General features: G+C 31.9%; 1 protein-coding gene across 2 annotated transcripts in view; it reads left to right on the top strand.

Annotated features, from left to right (window-relative positions):
- LOC102673011 (putative transcription factor SOX-15) overlaps positions 1–17,173 on the top strand; it is a 52,667-nt gene that overhangs the window by 2,028 nt on the left and 33,466 nt on the right. For both annotated transcript variants that reach the window (XM_006610398.2, XM_006610396.2), the window contains exon 2: positions 5,730–6,164. In XM_006610398.2, coding sequence (XP_006610461.1) covers positions 5,998–6,164 — 167 coding nt within the window. In that variant the 5' untranslated portion in view covers positions 5,730–5,997. The remainder of the gene's footprint in view (positions 1–5,729; positions 6,165–17,173) is intronic.

Raw genomic sequence — 17,173 nt, 5'->3', positions numbered from 1 at the left:
GTGGGTGTACGAGAGGGAACGAGATAGGCCGAGGGTGGGAGGGAGAGGAAAGGAGGCAGTGCGCGCGCTCCAAGTCGATTTTTCGAAAATCCACCGTGAAACCTTCGTTAACGGCGATCCGAGGAGTCGATAACCGAGTTCGTGCGCCGATCGATCGGTCGATCGATACTCGCTTGATTTCGATCGAGGCTTCGTGTGTCGAAAATCGAAACGTGAACAAGTTCTGTTTGGCAAGGTCTCTTTTCCTCGTGTTTAGGAGGTTATATCGTATTGCTTCCTTTTTTTTCACACTGAATCCTTTTTCTGTTTTCGACGAGCGATTTTCGCCGTTGCGTAAGAGTTCGAAGAGTAAGAATTGGAAACAGGTATTGTGAAAATTTTAATGTCATTTACAATTAATATCGTGGTTGGATTCTTATTGCGAGATGTGATATATAGAGTAGTTGGATGTTTTGCGTGGGTGTTGCTTATTAGAGTTAACTAATATGTGATGTTTTATAACGTACGTGTAAATACGATTCGAGAGTAAATTCGTCGGAGTAGAGATGGATAAAGTTTAGGTAAATTTATTTTTTATTATGAATTTGAAAAATTATAAATATAGATGTTTATAACCTCAAATTTCATAATTGCAAACTATGTTTATTTTATAAATTTATTTATTTTAATTAAATTATCTATTCGAATTCCACTTCATTATTCTTATACAAACAAATTTAAATCTACAATTTTTCATCATTTTTTTCGAATCTTTTTTTACAAACCACAACGAAACGTCAAACCGTATACGTACATGTTCTCCATATATCTCTTTCTCGTCGCACGCAAAGCGTTAAATATCCCCATTAACGTCGCAATTTCACACTCGATACAACCTCGAACGATAATGAGCTACGATCCCCGTGAAACATGCAGCTCGAGATTCGCGTCATTAACCAACAATTGATAAACCACGACAGACAATGGACATGTTCTCAAAGGTGAATCAACTAATCTTCCACGTTCGTTGCCGATGGAAAATGGACATGGACGGTTCGCCGCGTTCCTTCGAATTTTACCAGTGCATAATAAATCGAAGCTCTTGCGCCATCGAGACGTGCCCTCGTCATATGAAATCGAACGACCTCGTCGTCTTTCGACGTCGTAACAGTCTAGCCGATAATACGAGAGGCCAGGTCGGATTCGATGGTGGTTACAAGCGGTGGAGGTACAACACGGCTAACTAACTGCATTGAGCGTGTCCGTCGCACGATTGAGAGGTGTACAGCAGGGTGGAAGGAAATATAAAGTCAGCGTATTTTTATTATCCACTACCACGCTTGGATAAATTTTTAATTGAAATTGAAATAAGGAATAATTATTTGAAATAATTTATTTCCAATATTGATTGTATTTAAAAATATAAATAATATCGATTTATATTTGAAAGGATTTCAAACAATAAATTATTTTGTTATTTGTTTGAACGACAAAATTTGAGAAGGAACAAGATAAGATGATTCAAAAGAATTCAAGAAGAAATATAATATTATAAAAGATGTATGATTTTATGATGTAAAGAAATTTTTTTACTTTTTTCTTTTTTCAATTTAAGTAATTTAATTTCAAGAAATTAAACTTTAACAAATATTAATATGTATTGCAAGATATATTGTGTACAGAATTTATGATATAAAGATTTTAATGTGTATTAATATATAGAATTGGTGATGTAAGATACAGAAGAATTTATAAATTTTGAATGATTGATTTTCTTTCAGATATTATTATTTATAGATTAAATTTAATCTGTATGTAACAATATGATAATTGTAATATGAAATGATTCACTCTTTTATAAGTAGAAAAAAAAAAATTTAAAAGATTGCATAATTTAACTTTTTGAAAACTGCAATCAATTGATAAGTTATTATGATTGAAATTAATCAAGTTTAGGAGGATATATTATTAGATAAAGATAAATATTACATATGTATTCTTTATATAGTAGTGGCAAGAAACTGGATTCGCCAGTTAATTTAGTTTATAGTTTGGTGAAATACGAGGTAGTTTTAGTTGTTTTGTTACTCAAATATCTGCTTTGTCATTCAATTCCAAATGTTGAATATCGTAGTAAATGAATCATATCAATATTATTATTTCATTATTCATTAAATAATTTAATTTGCTACTCAGTTTAAATCTCAAGTCTAAGCTTCGATTTCTGATAAGAAAAAAAAAGAAAATTCACAATATTATTTTAACCAATTATATCTTTACATTTTTTTTAAAAAACAGAAAAATTATCAAAAATCGAGTTCAACAAAAAAGATCAATTTCCATGAATTTTTTAAAAATAATCTTAATAAAAGAAAACAACAAAAAATATTCAATTTAATTTCAAGAAGTTAAATTTTAACAATTATTAATATGTATTATAAGATATATTGTGTACAGAGTTTATTTCTATATCAAAGATCTATAATAAATCATTTTTTATCAATATTTGTAGCTTACACGATTACACGATAGAGATTTTTTTTTATTTTACATAAATTACACGTAACAATTCAAAAATTATATTTCTTACTGCAATCGTTCCATTCTCAAAAATCTGATTTCGAACTTTCAAGAGATTTAAATTTACGTATATTTCCCATCTTCGTATCTTTATTTCCATCAAACGCAATATTCCCTTAACCGAATGCAAAACAATTACAAAGTCCAGAATCTAAACAGTATACTTACACAGTGTACGTTCATCCACACACCTATACCCCGCCCCCCCTTGCCAACATGTACACGCTTAAAAGCAAACGAACGAAGGTCTCAATCGTGGCGCAGCATAACGCAATAATAATCATAATGCCAGATCGATACGCGATATTCGTTGTATCGCACGGTGTATGTCATTACAAGGATGGAGGCACGAAAGCACACGGAATGCCGCGGAGTCGCGTAACGATGTCACTGTGAAAAATCCGCTTAAATTAACGGTCTCTTCGCCGCGAGATCTTCGCCTGTCCCTTTTTCCTCGCGTGCCTCTTCTTTTTTTCTCGTCTTTCTCCCTCTCTTCCCCACACCATCTTTCTCTCTTTCTCTCTCTCTCTTTCCCTTGTCCTTTCCCTTCGACGAAGTTTCAACGCGATTTTCATACGCGATATGCATCTTTCGATCGCGGCGGTGATTCTCGAAGAAAGTAAATAATATGCAAAATGCCTCGTAATGAGCGTACAATTACCGCAACGAGATTGTTCGATATTCCAGCAAAATCTGAAAATTGTAAATCAACTTCGAGAGACTTTCTAAGTTGCCTCGAAGAGTCACGTTCACATTTCATGGTAAAAATGATCGTGGACATTTTTGGAAATTCGATGATAATTGCATATCCCGTGGGTAGTCTCTAAATGAAAACTTGCCTTTTTGTGGAAAGTGGAATTGGTATTGCGCGCGCGTTGTATATATCGTATGATTGTTTAATGATGCGGGGAAAGGTCTAAGTTCAAGTTGTGTGGTACGATTGTGAATTTCTTATGATGACTCTCGAATTACGCGAATATATATGGATGATCTAAAAGTGATCGAAGTGGATAAAAGTGTTGTTGATCGCCACTCGTGGAGGATATTTCAATTTTCGTGCTAATGGAACGAGACACGATTAACCTAGAAACTTATCATGATTTATAACAATCGAAGAAGTGAAAGAATAGTAGGAGATTTTATTCAAATTCTGGAAATTCATCAATGTCGAGCTGCGCAGTTGTCCATTCGAAAGATTTATTAGGAAGGATTATTATTATTGTAACCCTTAATGCACGATGTGTAATGAGAGATTGTGAATGTGACGTTAATACGAAGATTGATTCTTTTCGTGAGAAACCTTGTGTAGATTGGAAATACATATGAAACGATTAATTTCTAGTTTTCTAATTGTATTTTTTAAAACAAATTTATAAAATTCTTTGGAATTATCCACGAGTTAGCGTTTCTAACCTCTACATTTTTCCACACTTTTCAAATTCCCCCAACTGATTTATTCTTTTATAATGATAAGATAAACTTAAAAACCGGAATTAAATAGTCAAAATTAAAAAAGGTCATTAAACTGCGTAGTTACGTGAACAACTTTGCGATATGATAAGGAACAACATAGTCTCAAGTTAAAACGCAAATCCAGGAACGGTTAATTGCATCTTAAAAGAAAGAGAAACTTTTTACTATCCTCCCAGTCAGATAACTACTAATTTATTGGCGATTGGTCCCTTTAAGATATATATTTATATGTATATTTATATACATATATATATATATATATAAAACTATACATCTATATACATCTATATACATCGTAGTCACAAGCGTGATTAACACCCAATCGCTTAAGCCATGAAGGCGCTTACTAACCTAACCTAGTAGTCGACGATTAATTTCTAGAGGAAATTATAAGTTTGAAACGGTCCACACATGGTTTCCCCATGTCGTGCCACTTACTGGAAGGACCGAAAATTATTGGCGGCCCATTTCTCTGGTAATTGGATCGTTCGTCAATCGTTGGACAATAAGGAAATAAATTATTATTCGATTATAGTTAAAAAACGTATATTTCACGTTTGTCACTTGGTGATTAATCGCTATGGAATGCAGGAAAATCAGGATCACTTATCATCTAAGTTTGAAAAATTTTAAAAATCAAAATTTATTGATATTTTAATTTTTGATAAATAGGTATTGAAAAAGAGAGAGAATACAAGCATTTATCTCTATTTGAAGAAAATGAAAATAAAAAATTATAAGTAAAAATTTTATGGATTAAAAATTATAATATCTAATATTAAAATATAAATAATAACCTATAAATAATATATCATCTATTTTTATTCTCAATTATTAATTCATTATAAACAAAATTTAACATTTCAATTTATTAACAAAAATTTAAACGAAAAAATTTTGAATGTAAAATTAAAAATAAATAATATATAACTACTACATGTATACGTGAAATCAAGCCATGGAAGAACGTGACCGCGTAAAATATCGAGAGGAAGAAATTGGATCGATTGGATAAATCCCTCCGGGGTCTTGTTATTCTCTTTTCTATATTAGATTAGGTGCAACTCTACGATACCTCTGATTTGATGGACCATAATATGGATACCGATTATTATAGCTGTTCGGTTGATTTGCTGCAACGGTAGTGATTAACGCTCCGATCGTTGTTTCTCGAATAGAAGCCGATCGATATCGAAGTCTATCGATATATACCGATCATTATCTAGTATCTGGCATTTTGAACCCGTCTATTAATGGAACCTTATTACCAACTCATCACCGCTAAAATTAACCAGACACTTTCATTAACCCGGTCTTTAAACCATGTGATTCGAATATTATATAATGAGCATCACTATCTTTTTACACAATTCTATCGATATATTCTTATGCTGCATTCTCATTGAAACAAGTATATGTAGAATTTTTTTATTATACTTTTGATAAAATTTTTAAATATATCTCACATTTTTTCATTTCACGATATGATCATATATTTGTAAAAAAAAAAAAAGAATGTTTAGAAAAATTTTAATAAAGAAGATTAATTTTTACGTATTTAAAAAAAAGTGCTAGTGAAATTTATTTTAGGTTAGCCTAGTTTCTTACGAAGTTTCTATTGCGAAGATCGTTGATTAAAGAAATTTCTAATTATAATGAAATTTGAGATGCTAACAAAATGTTTTGTTTTGTTACAGGATCCTATGCTAGAGGAGAAGAATCCGTCGACTTTGTTTTCTCGATGATCGACATCGAGTGCAATAATCGAAGTTTCGAGATGAAAAATGGACGACAGTCGCGCAAGTGTGTTTCGTTTACGTTTCTTCAATTCGTTCGTGATCGATGAAACGAGTAAGTGAATCGAATATATTCGTTATTAAAGAAACGGAGGACCAATAAGAGAACAGTGTCATAACGCGTGTGAAATGGATGGTACGCCAAAGAAAATCGAAGCAGTGTTAATATATGGATGCCCATGGGTGGAATTTGGCCGAAATGTGCCAGCGTTACCATCACGCTGTACCGGCAGCTCAAAATTCTTCGCCAGCTAGGGATCCCTCGGCTGCCATTGTGCAAGGCTTGTCAACGGCTACGCACATCGATCAGGCTAGCCCTTCTTATTCCCATTACACGTAAGTGTTCTTTTTAATTTTATTATCTCATTCTTTTAAATACGTGCATAAACATTTGTACTGTAACAATATTCGAAAAAGATACATATATATATATTATGATTAGAAAATAAGAGATTTAGTATCCTACAAATAAAAATTGAAATTCGTATTCAATTTTTCATAAAATTCTATTAAAAACAAACAAAATAAAAAGTGATCATATTTCAATACATGAAATCTTTCACGAATCAAAATTCCGAAATTATTAAAGATAAATATCACGAACGAATCACTAATTTATATACCACTTAACCTTAAAAAAAAAACGTATCCAAGGAAAAAGAAACAGACACTCTAATAACCATATTATAGTAAGAATCAATGAATCGACAGGAGGAGCGTAATTTCTCGCTCTTTCTCATTAATTCGAAATTACACAACGCGGTTAAAAGGCATTCTCGTGCAAAAAGAAAGAAAAATGACGTCGTTTCGGCGTTTTCGCGCGTGCCCTGTCCTATGTACTCATCCTTATCGCAACCACGGTACGTTCTCAATTGTATTATATATATTAATAACGATACAGCGAATTAGGGATAAGTATACGATTCCTTGGTCAGGGCTCGGTAATCCTGTTATTAGCGCGGCGATTAGGGGAAGATGATCCTCAGGCAAATTGCAGGGGCGTATACCGCGGTGTTTGGTTAACGTAATCGCCAATCACTATCGTTGATCCTCTCTCGCGGTAAAACAGAGAGAGAGAACTGAGGAAAGATATCGACAGAGGGAAAGAGAAGGTATATAAAGGATCGTAGAGAAGAGGAACAGGGTCGATGCGTCGGTTAGTATGAAACCCTCGGGACCTCACGTCATTTCCCTTCTTCGAGAATTTTCTCGTTTACGTTAGCAGAGAGCCTTGAAGCGAGTCAAGATCTCGCTCGTGTCCCGAAGACATTCGTGCCATGGAGTCGATTAAATTGCAGTTTACGCTCGGATTCAATATTTCACTGTTATTACGTGGAATTGGCGTAACCAAACGGCAGAAAAGTATTCTTCTTTAAACAGTCCAGGATTGTTAGGTTGACCACGTACAAGGAATTTCCTATTCCGTTTTACTTACGTGATACAAGATAGGTAATTTTATTGGGGGATATATAGTGTGTACAGTTTGGTATTTTATCGGTTGATGTATCGATTCGATTATTTATTTATTATTGATGAAGATTATATATTGTTTCTTGGATGGTTTGTTACAGTTCGATGTTGTATAGTTAAAATTGAACCGTTGTTGTTGTTTATCGTTAATATTCAATTTTTTATTCGATAAATTATTAATCAGATTTTTCAAGTTTTCTTAAATTATAAAGGCAAAAATTTAAGGTTAAGTCTTGTCTTTTTTCACATTTCGCGAAGCAGAAACTTATCTTACGCGCATGCGTATTCTCGACGAAAGAAAGTAGCGGATGAAACGGGATAAAAACGAAACTAAAACGGTTTCAAGATCGACTTTTTGAACTGCGTCGTTTCGCTGGCGACGAAAATCATCTTCATTAAAATTGTTCCGCTCGGTTCCATACGTTGCTCGCGCGGCCGTCGCATGGATCGCGAACCATGTCACGATATTCGCTCGGATACTCCGGCGAGTGACTCTTGTAGCCTAGATTCGAAGTGTTAACGTGTGATGTGTTTTCAACGTACGATTTTTACATCATCTTAATCCTATCCATATCGCAATGCCTTTTCTCGAAATCTCTTTAGCGCGATTCTTTAGTGCGATCGATGAGTAGCAAATTGGCTCGAGAACAGTTGGAACGTTCTTTGTTCTGCTATTTATAACTAAGGCTTGGACACATTTTATTGACGTGATGATAAAAGATAAGAATTTGAAGTAAATTCTAATATTTTAAGAATAATAGATGAAAATACTAATATAAATAATTACAATATAAATTTAATAAATAAAATGGTTTTTCGTCGAGATCGAGTGAATTTTTTTGAATATAGTTATTTTGTTATAAATTCTTGATGTTGTTAAAGAAATTCACGAAGGAATTTGAATTTCTGATGTAACTGAATATAGACAAAATGGAGTCGAAAAGTAATTCAAGAAGTTATTTTGAGAAAATATTTGTTCAAATATGATAAGATGCTAAGTGAAGTAATAAATTATTTTTATTTATAGTCAATGAATAATGAAATAATTCGAGAAAATTCATTCTCTTGTGTATGTATATTAGTATTTCTAAATTCTTTAAAAATTAAAATCTGTTCATCTATTTACTATTTTTATAATATTCATTTTTTCTCATTTCTACTACTATTCAAATTTCTTAAAATAAATCATTAAAGTCTCTCAGATATAGTCAAACAATTTTTTCACAACATCTTTTGAACTTCTCCTACAAATTTTCTTAAAAGATTCAATTATTTTTCTATTTTTATTTTCATTTAAATTTCCTGAAAATCATTGGTATCTCTTTATATTGTCTTTATATAGTAATACAACTTCTTTAAGATTTATTTTAACTTCTTACTAGTTTACTAGCTTATAAAATTAGAATTAGAATTTTTTCCATTTCTATTATTCCATTTTTCACTTCTCCATTAAAGTTTCTCGAAAATCATCGAATCATCAAAATTCCTTTTTATTGTCAAAGATATTCTTCGGAATATCCCAAAGCTAACTACGTTTAATTTTCCACTTCCATTTCCATCTTGATAATCATTAAACATTATCGACGTTGTTAAGAATGTTCTTCAGAGAATATTCATTAAATTTCCGTTAAATTAATACATAATTGGATTTTTCCACTTCTGGAACTTCTAATCGAATACAAAATAATTATTAATTGCAAATATTAATTGACGTCTTACGTTTCTGAAACATTGAGAGATGACGTTAGACGTGAGGCGACAGTTCTACAGTTAACATTTTCTCGTACAAAATAATATAAAATATTTATAATATTTCATCTGCATAAATTAATAAATTTTTACAAAATATAATTTTAACAAATTTTTAAAATTAAAACACATTTATTAATTTATTATTTTCAATAATGAAAGATAAAGTTATATACACTTGAGGACATACCATTCATACATTAAAAATTTTTTTAATAATATCACACATAAAATATCAATACATAAAATTTAACCTAAAACAGAGATGAAATTTGACAAACAGTCATTATCTCAGTTATTTAAAATGTACAAAAAAGTAAGATTATATGCGCTTGACAATATACAATAAAATTATCTAAAACAAAAAGCATCAGAGGAAATCGAAACGTTCATCGAGCAACGTTTATTAAAAATTACAAGTTCTATTCGATACCTTCTTCGCAATCAACTCGGAAAGAAAATCGTCAAAAGTTTCTATCGATCCTCGAAGGTCGACAACCTGTCGTCGTCGTCGTCGAAGAAACGAGGCCGATTCGCAAACATCAATTATATCGACGAAACGTCAATAATTCCTTGAACGATAAACTACGCGCGTTGCGTGTCGGTTTTTCTCGGTAACTCGGCTTCGCGTCGGGATTCATGAAGCTTCTCGTTGCGTCGCGAACGAACAATACACCGGACTTCCCCCGAATTTAGTCGACGATCGGCCATAACTCTCGATCGATCGTTTTAAACGAACGTTTCCCGAATATAATAACGTCGAACCGGCATGACACAGGCATAAGGCGCCCCCTCTGCGTCAGATTTTTGTCCTCGTGATTTTCTGGGATACGTTGATGAGTCAGATCGATGACTTGACGATTGGAACGGTGATTACGTATTAATTACGGATAAAAATCAATTACGGTCATTTCGATGGAATCGCCTCCTTTCAACGGTACGTTCCTTGAGCGACGTTTCCGTGAATTGCGATTCCACCTTATTTTCACTTTGGATAGATTTCTATGATTTTTGACTGGCAAATTTTCAATGTTATAGTTTCTCTTTATGAACTTTTTGTTTTGTAACTTTTTAATGTTTTCTTTTTTTTTTTTTTCTTTTTTTAATCTTTCGGCGAAGTTTAATCGAGATTCTTGCAAGATGTTTCTTGAATTTTTTCGTTAGCTTTGAATTTTATCGGATATTGTAATTTCATTTTCTGATGAATTTTTTATATTTTCGGTTATAGAATTTTCAATATTTTTTTTATTGAATCTCTTAGGAAAATATCGTTTCTAATATTAATGATTATTCATTAAATCTTATATAATAAAGATCCAATCGAAATACGCTCAAATATATAATAAATATATAATTATTGTTATTTATATTATTTTATTTTATTAATTGTTATTTTAATGTTATTTATATTATACAGTGATGTCGATTTGCAAGATATTTAAAATCTTGTATTACAAATTAATACGTATAACGTAACAATCTTAAATTATAAATATGAAAAAAATTATCGAAAAATATATCGAGGCAAGTGACAAAAAGATATTAATATAAGATTGGAATGTCGTAGTGCAAGTCGTGATTTGGAAATTAATTTTTAACGAAATATAATTTCAAGTAAAATGTAATGTACGTATTATACAAATTTACATTTATTGCATACATAGAAATAATATAACGTATTTAAAGGTAACGAGGAATGACGGAACTCCATGAAGTCGGCTCGTACGTGAAAGGTTAATTTATTTCAAACTTGCAACATTTATCGATGGTCTCTAGAAGCTGGCTAACAAACCGTGCAAAATTTCAGTCTCGAACTTTAACTTTATAATAGAATTTCGCGTTTGCCGTACCGTGGCACGGGATAATAACTTTGGTTGCACGGTAATTTCAAGGTGTAAAATTATTCGCCTATTAGGCTAATCGATAATGCTTGGGATTAAATAGTCACTGGTGAATTTTATGTTGTTTTCATTATGGCCATGTCGAAAATGGTTTATTCACTTCGTGCAACGAGGTGATCTAAAAAGAGTAAAAAATAAAACTGTTATTAAGAGAAATAAAAAAAGAAAATCAACAAAATTACAACATTTTTTAAGCAATTACTTGCAAAATAATCTCAAAAGGGGATAAAATTTTAATAAATTATTTGCAACAAAATTTATGAAATAATATTTAAAACGCAATATATTTGCTTAATTAATAATTATTCCTTAATTTAACAATTTAAAATATTATTTGATGTAATGTTATTCAAAAATAGATATTTTCGAATTACATTATTCGAAATATCATTTCGACTTGTATTATAAAATAATTCACTCGAGATACATTTCAAAATTCAAACGTGTTCAGATCTACTTTTAAACAAAACCAAAAATAATATTTCGAGTGATATTTTAAATTATCCCAAACAATTACGAAATAAATAATAATAGAACAAGAATAATATTTCCAAAATTCCCAGATCTGATTGCGCGCAATATATATTATTTCCATTTCTATTAAACGTATTTTAACGTAACTTGTCATGTACTTTCGAGACACACTCTATACACGAATAATAAAACGTATCGTTAAATAAAGGCTTTCCTTACCTCGAACGATATAAGGTTAATCGTTGTCACGATTTAGCATGTGTCGTTGATGCAACCAATTGCATTGTTACGAATACATATTATTTGCCCGTATATATAACAATAATTATAACGCGAAACACCGGTTACCAAAACGTGGTGGGAGAAACGATTTGTATATGAAGAGCGCATGCGTCCTTGCGCGCGGGAATTTTGAGGGAATTTCGAAAGGCCGACAATGACGCGGCCAAACAATGGCAGTGATTTATCAATCGAATGAAAATTCAGTTGTCCTCGGGGAAATTTGCTTTTGTTAAAAAACAATGGAGGTGAGAGTTAAATGAATTGAGGTGATTTCGAACGTCTCGACCGGAAACCGGATATTGTTCCTTCTATATTCGCTTTAATAAACGTGTAAACGAACAATATTTAATTTCTACATGTTTAATTTGATTCTGCATACAAGATGCCCCATGTAAATACTTGGAATATTTTATTAAAGTATTAAATTAATATTTTCAAAGTTTTTTCGGATTCTTTGTAATATATTTTGTAATATTCAAATAATTTGATGTCTTCTTTTATACAAAAGGTAAAGAAAAAAATTAGTACGATTAGAATAGAATATAACAATATGACAATGTTAATTAGTTGCAAACATTTTTTTTTTTAATATTCTTATATAATTTATATACAATTATGTAAAATATTTCGAGATTGGAAAATTTTTTACACAAAAATTTATTATTAAAAATCATTAATTATAAATGACAACAGCGAGAAACACTTGATGATCCATAAATTAGAAACCATTGTTCTAAATTATTCATTATTCCAAAAAATATTTTAAATGCTGATTGTGAATATTTATCTTATTTTGGGGAATATTTATAAATCGTATTTACAACAAATAATACTTGTTTTTTGCATCATCAATTCAAATTCAACGAACATTTTATTCGATTTACACTTGAATTTTGGAATGAGAGTGAATATTTGCTCGCTTGATGTAAATGCGGTTTAACCTCTGCGGTACGACGCTCGTCATAATGTAGTATTATATACTTAACGGTCGAGAGCAAGTGTACCACTAAGTATTTTTATTACTATACTTGAAATGTCGAAATTTCGAAATCTTTCGATATTCCAAAAATTTCAAATTTTCCAGTCTTAAAATTTTTTTTATTTTTCGAAATTCTAATATTTATAATATAATCTCATTTTAATAATATTATAATATTAATACAATTTCACCATTAAGAAATAAAAATTTTAATATTATATCTCTTAAAAAAAAAAAAAAATAAATATAATATTAGATTTCGAAAATTTTTAAAGAAATAAAATTTCGAGTTTAAATTTTACAAATAAATTTAAAAAAAATCGGATTTTAAATTATCTAGATTAACAATATTTAATATGGATAATATCGACGATAGATATCACAATTGTAAATCTTATAATAATCTTGCGTCTGCTCAAGATGTTCGATCGTTTTCACCCGGTCACAGGAAGTCGTAGATACCTAATGGCCGATACGGTCTGAGGTCAGAAGAAGGCGGTATATAGGGTACAACAGCCGACGACGTCCGTTCCGCGGTCTTAAGCCTGTAAAGGTTTCGGGGATGCGCTTTCTTCGTTCTCGAATCTGAGAACGCGGCGGAGCGTTAGTAGTGCAGAGGTGAGCGGCTCGGGTCGTCACTTCCGCTTACCAAGCGAACCGCATTGGTCATTCGATTTAAAAGTTTAATCAGAGGCCTATAAAATTACGAGTTCCTCTGTTTCGAGCCTGTTACTAATATCTCGATTCCTTCACGATTCTATGGTATGCGTAATACGCGAGATTTTACTAACAAGAAACACTGTTTTAATTTTTCTTTATCGGTTTACATGGTTTATATGTTTACTGCATACACGTATAATCTCTGGAATTGAAATCGACGCGTATATTCGTGCTTAAAAATCACCTTCTATTTTTTTAAAATAAAAAATTTATCAGCTTATTGAATAAATTAATGAATTTAAATGGAATTTTTTTTTAAAGTATATGTTGATATACTCGAGATTCATGAAATCTCGGAAAAAAACAGATATAAAAATTGATACACAAAAATATTAATTAAAAAGTTATTTGTTATAGGTTATAAGCAAATTAAATAAAGCAAGATAAAAATAGAACGAGATGACACAAATATATGAAGAATTAAAAATAAATCATCGAATTTGTAAAGAAAAAAATAAAAATAGTATAAATATATATTTACTTTAACCATGTATAATATAGAATATAGAATCTAGATCACCATGTCAGTTCAATATATTAATGATATATCAATGATGTACCAAAAATTTAAAAAAAGAAAATGAATCTATAAAGAAAAGATAAGAATAGCAAACATACTTGGACCGGTATGCGTATATAGAACCGATCGCCATATCTTGGCTCGCCGCATTCGAGGCCGGTGCGCCGTTGCGTCGAGTAATGCAAGGGTGTGTTCGCTCGTCGCGATTATTTGAATAAAATGCGCCACTACGTCAGCCGTCAGGCGTCCGCGACTCGAAAGCTTTCTCTACTTCTCTGCGACCCGAAAGGGGGGAATAATTTACTCCGGGAGAACAACAAGTGTGTCGTTGACGGAGGCCTCGTTCCTCTCTCTCTCTCTTTCTCTCTTTCTCTTTCCCTCCCTCATTCCGTCTTCGTCGGGCGCACGGAGCTTCACTCCCCGTGTCCATGCTGCGTACCGAACCGTGCACACACGGGTTTTCTCTGTTTCGCCGAGATTCATGAGCCTCGACGGACGTGCCGATTTAGAGGATCGTTCGTTCGTACGTTTGTGCGTCCTTTGTCTCGTGCGCCGCGGTTTCTGACCGCCTTTTGCTCGAGTTTTGCGCCGGGACAAATATCGGGCGGCCAAGATATTCGTGATTCGTTCGAGTGGCGCGTTTGAAAGAAAAGTCGGTTGGGTCTGGGTTGCGTCGAAAAAACGGTCGTTACATTTACCGTAAAGGATAGAAACAGTTTATGCGCATGCGTTTTTTAAACGGTTCGTGTGACCTCGACACTATGGAAAGGAAAGTTTTTTGTTGTGTAAATATTGGAAGTAATTAAATTGGAAGATTATGGTAGATTGTGGAAATAAATTTGACATTGTGGAAAGGAAAATATAATATTATTATAGAAATATTGACTGGATAAAAGTTGAGTAGAATTTAATAGGTTAAAAAAGTTTGTGATTGGAGTGTTTAGGTTAGAATTTAGATTTGGAATTGAGATTGCTCGAATATTAGTCGAAAAAAAGTTAGATTAAATAGATTGAAGGATTGATTCAAGTTTAGGTCTTTATCTAATCGATCTCTCCTTTCACAACAAATGAAACGAACTATCTAAAATCCAACTATAACAATAATATACAATTTTCAGGAATAGATTTTCTCAGATATCCGCACAAGTTCAATCCTTGATTTCAATTTATACAACACAATACTCAATTATCGAATATATTCAATTCTTAATTCCAATTTATATCTCATTTCAACACCTGTTTTATCTCATGAGCTCTAACAATGTAACGATCTCGACATTCAAAGAATTCAAAGAAACATTCAACACCGATTATGACCGAGCATTTAAGTTGACAGGAGGAATCACTAAGATGTTTAATCGCGAAACTTCATTCAGACCGAGATCTTGAGTTGAACCGAAGCGAAAGCGTCAGTCATTTTGCAATTTAAAAGAACGAAAGTCGTCTGCATATCATAATCATCATTAAAATGTGCGATTCACGTATTTTACACGGAGGCCATCGACGACACCGACAGGATTAATATTTCCGATACGGCCAAGGCTCATTGCATTTCCAGTTGGAAACTGCTTCCTCTACTCTTGGTACAATCACCCTATATGAATCATTAAAGAAACAATGCTGAAGGCAGTGGCGTATCTATCATATGCGTGGGTGGTGCAGCTGCACCAACGCGGCTTGAACCTGAGGAATCTTGACCATGAGTTTTTGTAGTTTTTCGTTGCAGATGTACGTTCTGAAATTCAAGCTTCTTTCTTACGTACGAACATTTTTAATTATGACGATACTTTATTATTGCAAAGTATCGATATTATTTTGCAATCAAATTGTAATTTTTTAATTTTTTATAATTAATTCTTTTATATCTTGATGACAATTTCAATTCTAAAATTATTATTACAATGTTATAATATTAGTCTTTTGCTATTAGATTATTCTAGAGAAAATAAAAGACTTTCAGTTTTCTTTTTAAATGTATTTCTTTATGAATTAAAAAATGAAAAATAAGAAAATTTTCCAATTTCTAAATTCACTATTTTACACAATATACTACAAAAATCAAAAATTAAAATTATCAACGCATTTTATAAAATCCAATTACATAAAAAAAAGTTAGGTTAGTATTTCCTGTCGTCAAGGACCTATCGAACTACATCACTAAATAACACTATTTATTTAAAATTAATAGATAAAATTAAAAGAAATTTTAACTTGAAAATCTATAGAATAAGTATAAAGGATGAAAAATAAAATCTCGGTCATTGACTTGCCATCCCACGCCAAAATGATTCTTTCCTCCGAGCCATCGATTGCAGTTCTCGACTTAGCACGTTATTAAAACGACACCTCGTATCGATCTCGCTTATCGATGCCATACTTCAGACGGTACGGAGGAACGGTAGCAGTAGTGTGGCGCGCGTTTTAACTGCGCAAGCGTGTCCGCCACGACTGAGAAGGACTACTAGCAAAAACCTTTGCTACTATCCGGCGAACTTTATTGAATGAAAATGCCGCTACGTTTTTGTCCCCGTCCCAGCATCTCTCCCGGACCGAATGAAACAATGGCCATTATGTGAAACATTCGCGTGTCCGTATAACATACATATATGCATGCCTTCACGTGTGTATTACGTCTTTTTCTAAATTTGTACACGGATGCCGACACATTTAAACGTAGAAACATATACGTGTATATAAATTATAGATACTTACATATACACATCTTTTGCGTATATAGATATAAATACAAGTATAAACATTTTGAGATATACGTGTGTGTAGAATCTGCATATATAGTCGTTATAAGTACATATATATATATATATGTTTCGTTTATGAATGAATGGATGTATATAAATATGTATTTGGATATGTGTACTCAAATGTACACGTATCTAGTAGACGTATTCGAAATACGTGTATATGTGTATAAATGAATGAATGAACCTGTGTAAATGTGCTTGTAAACGTGTCCTAGGTACATACTATATATATATATATAGCATATACATATTCTCCATACCTACATTTATAAATGAATAAATTTATATGTATAAATATATATTTATATAAGTATATACAACGTATAAAATCTAAACATATTCCACATACGATACATACATTTTTTATGTACAAATGTAAAAAACTTATTATAAATGTGCATTATATACAATGAGCAACATATACGTTCTATTCACATAGAACATATATATATATATATATTCATCTTTGTGCATAAATGAAAAAACGT

Source organism: Apis dorsata, unplaced genomic scaffold, assembly GCF_000469605.1.
Source record: "Apis dorsata unplaced genomic scaffold, Apis dorsata 1.3 scaffold_74, whole genome shotgun sequence".
Lineage (NCBI taxonomy): Eukaryota > Metazoa > Arthropoda > Insecta > Hymenoptera > Apidae > Apis > Apis dorsata.
The sequence above is the reverse complement of the archived record's forward strand: the minus strand, read 5'-3'. Positions and strand labels throughout refer to the sequence as shown.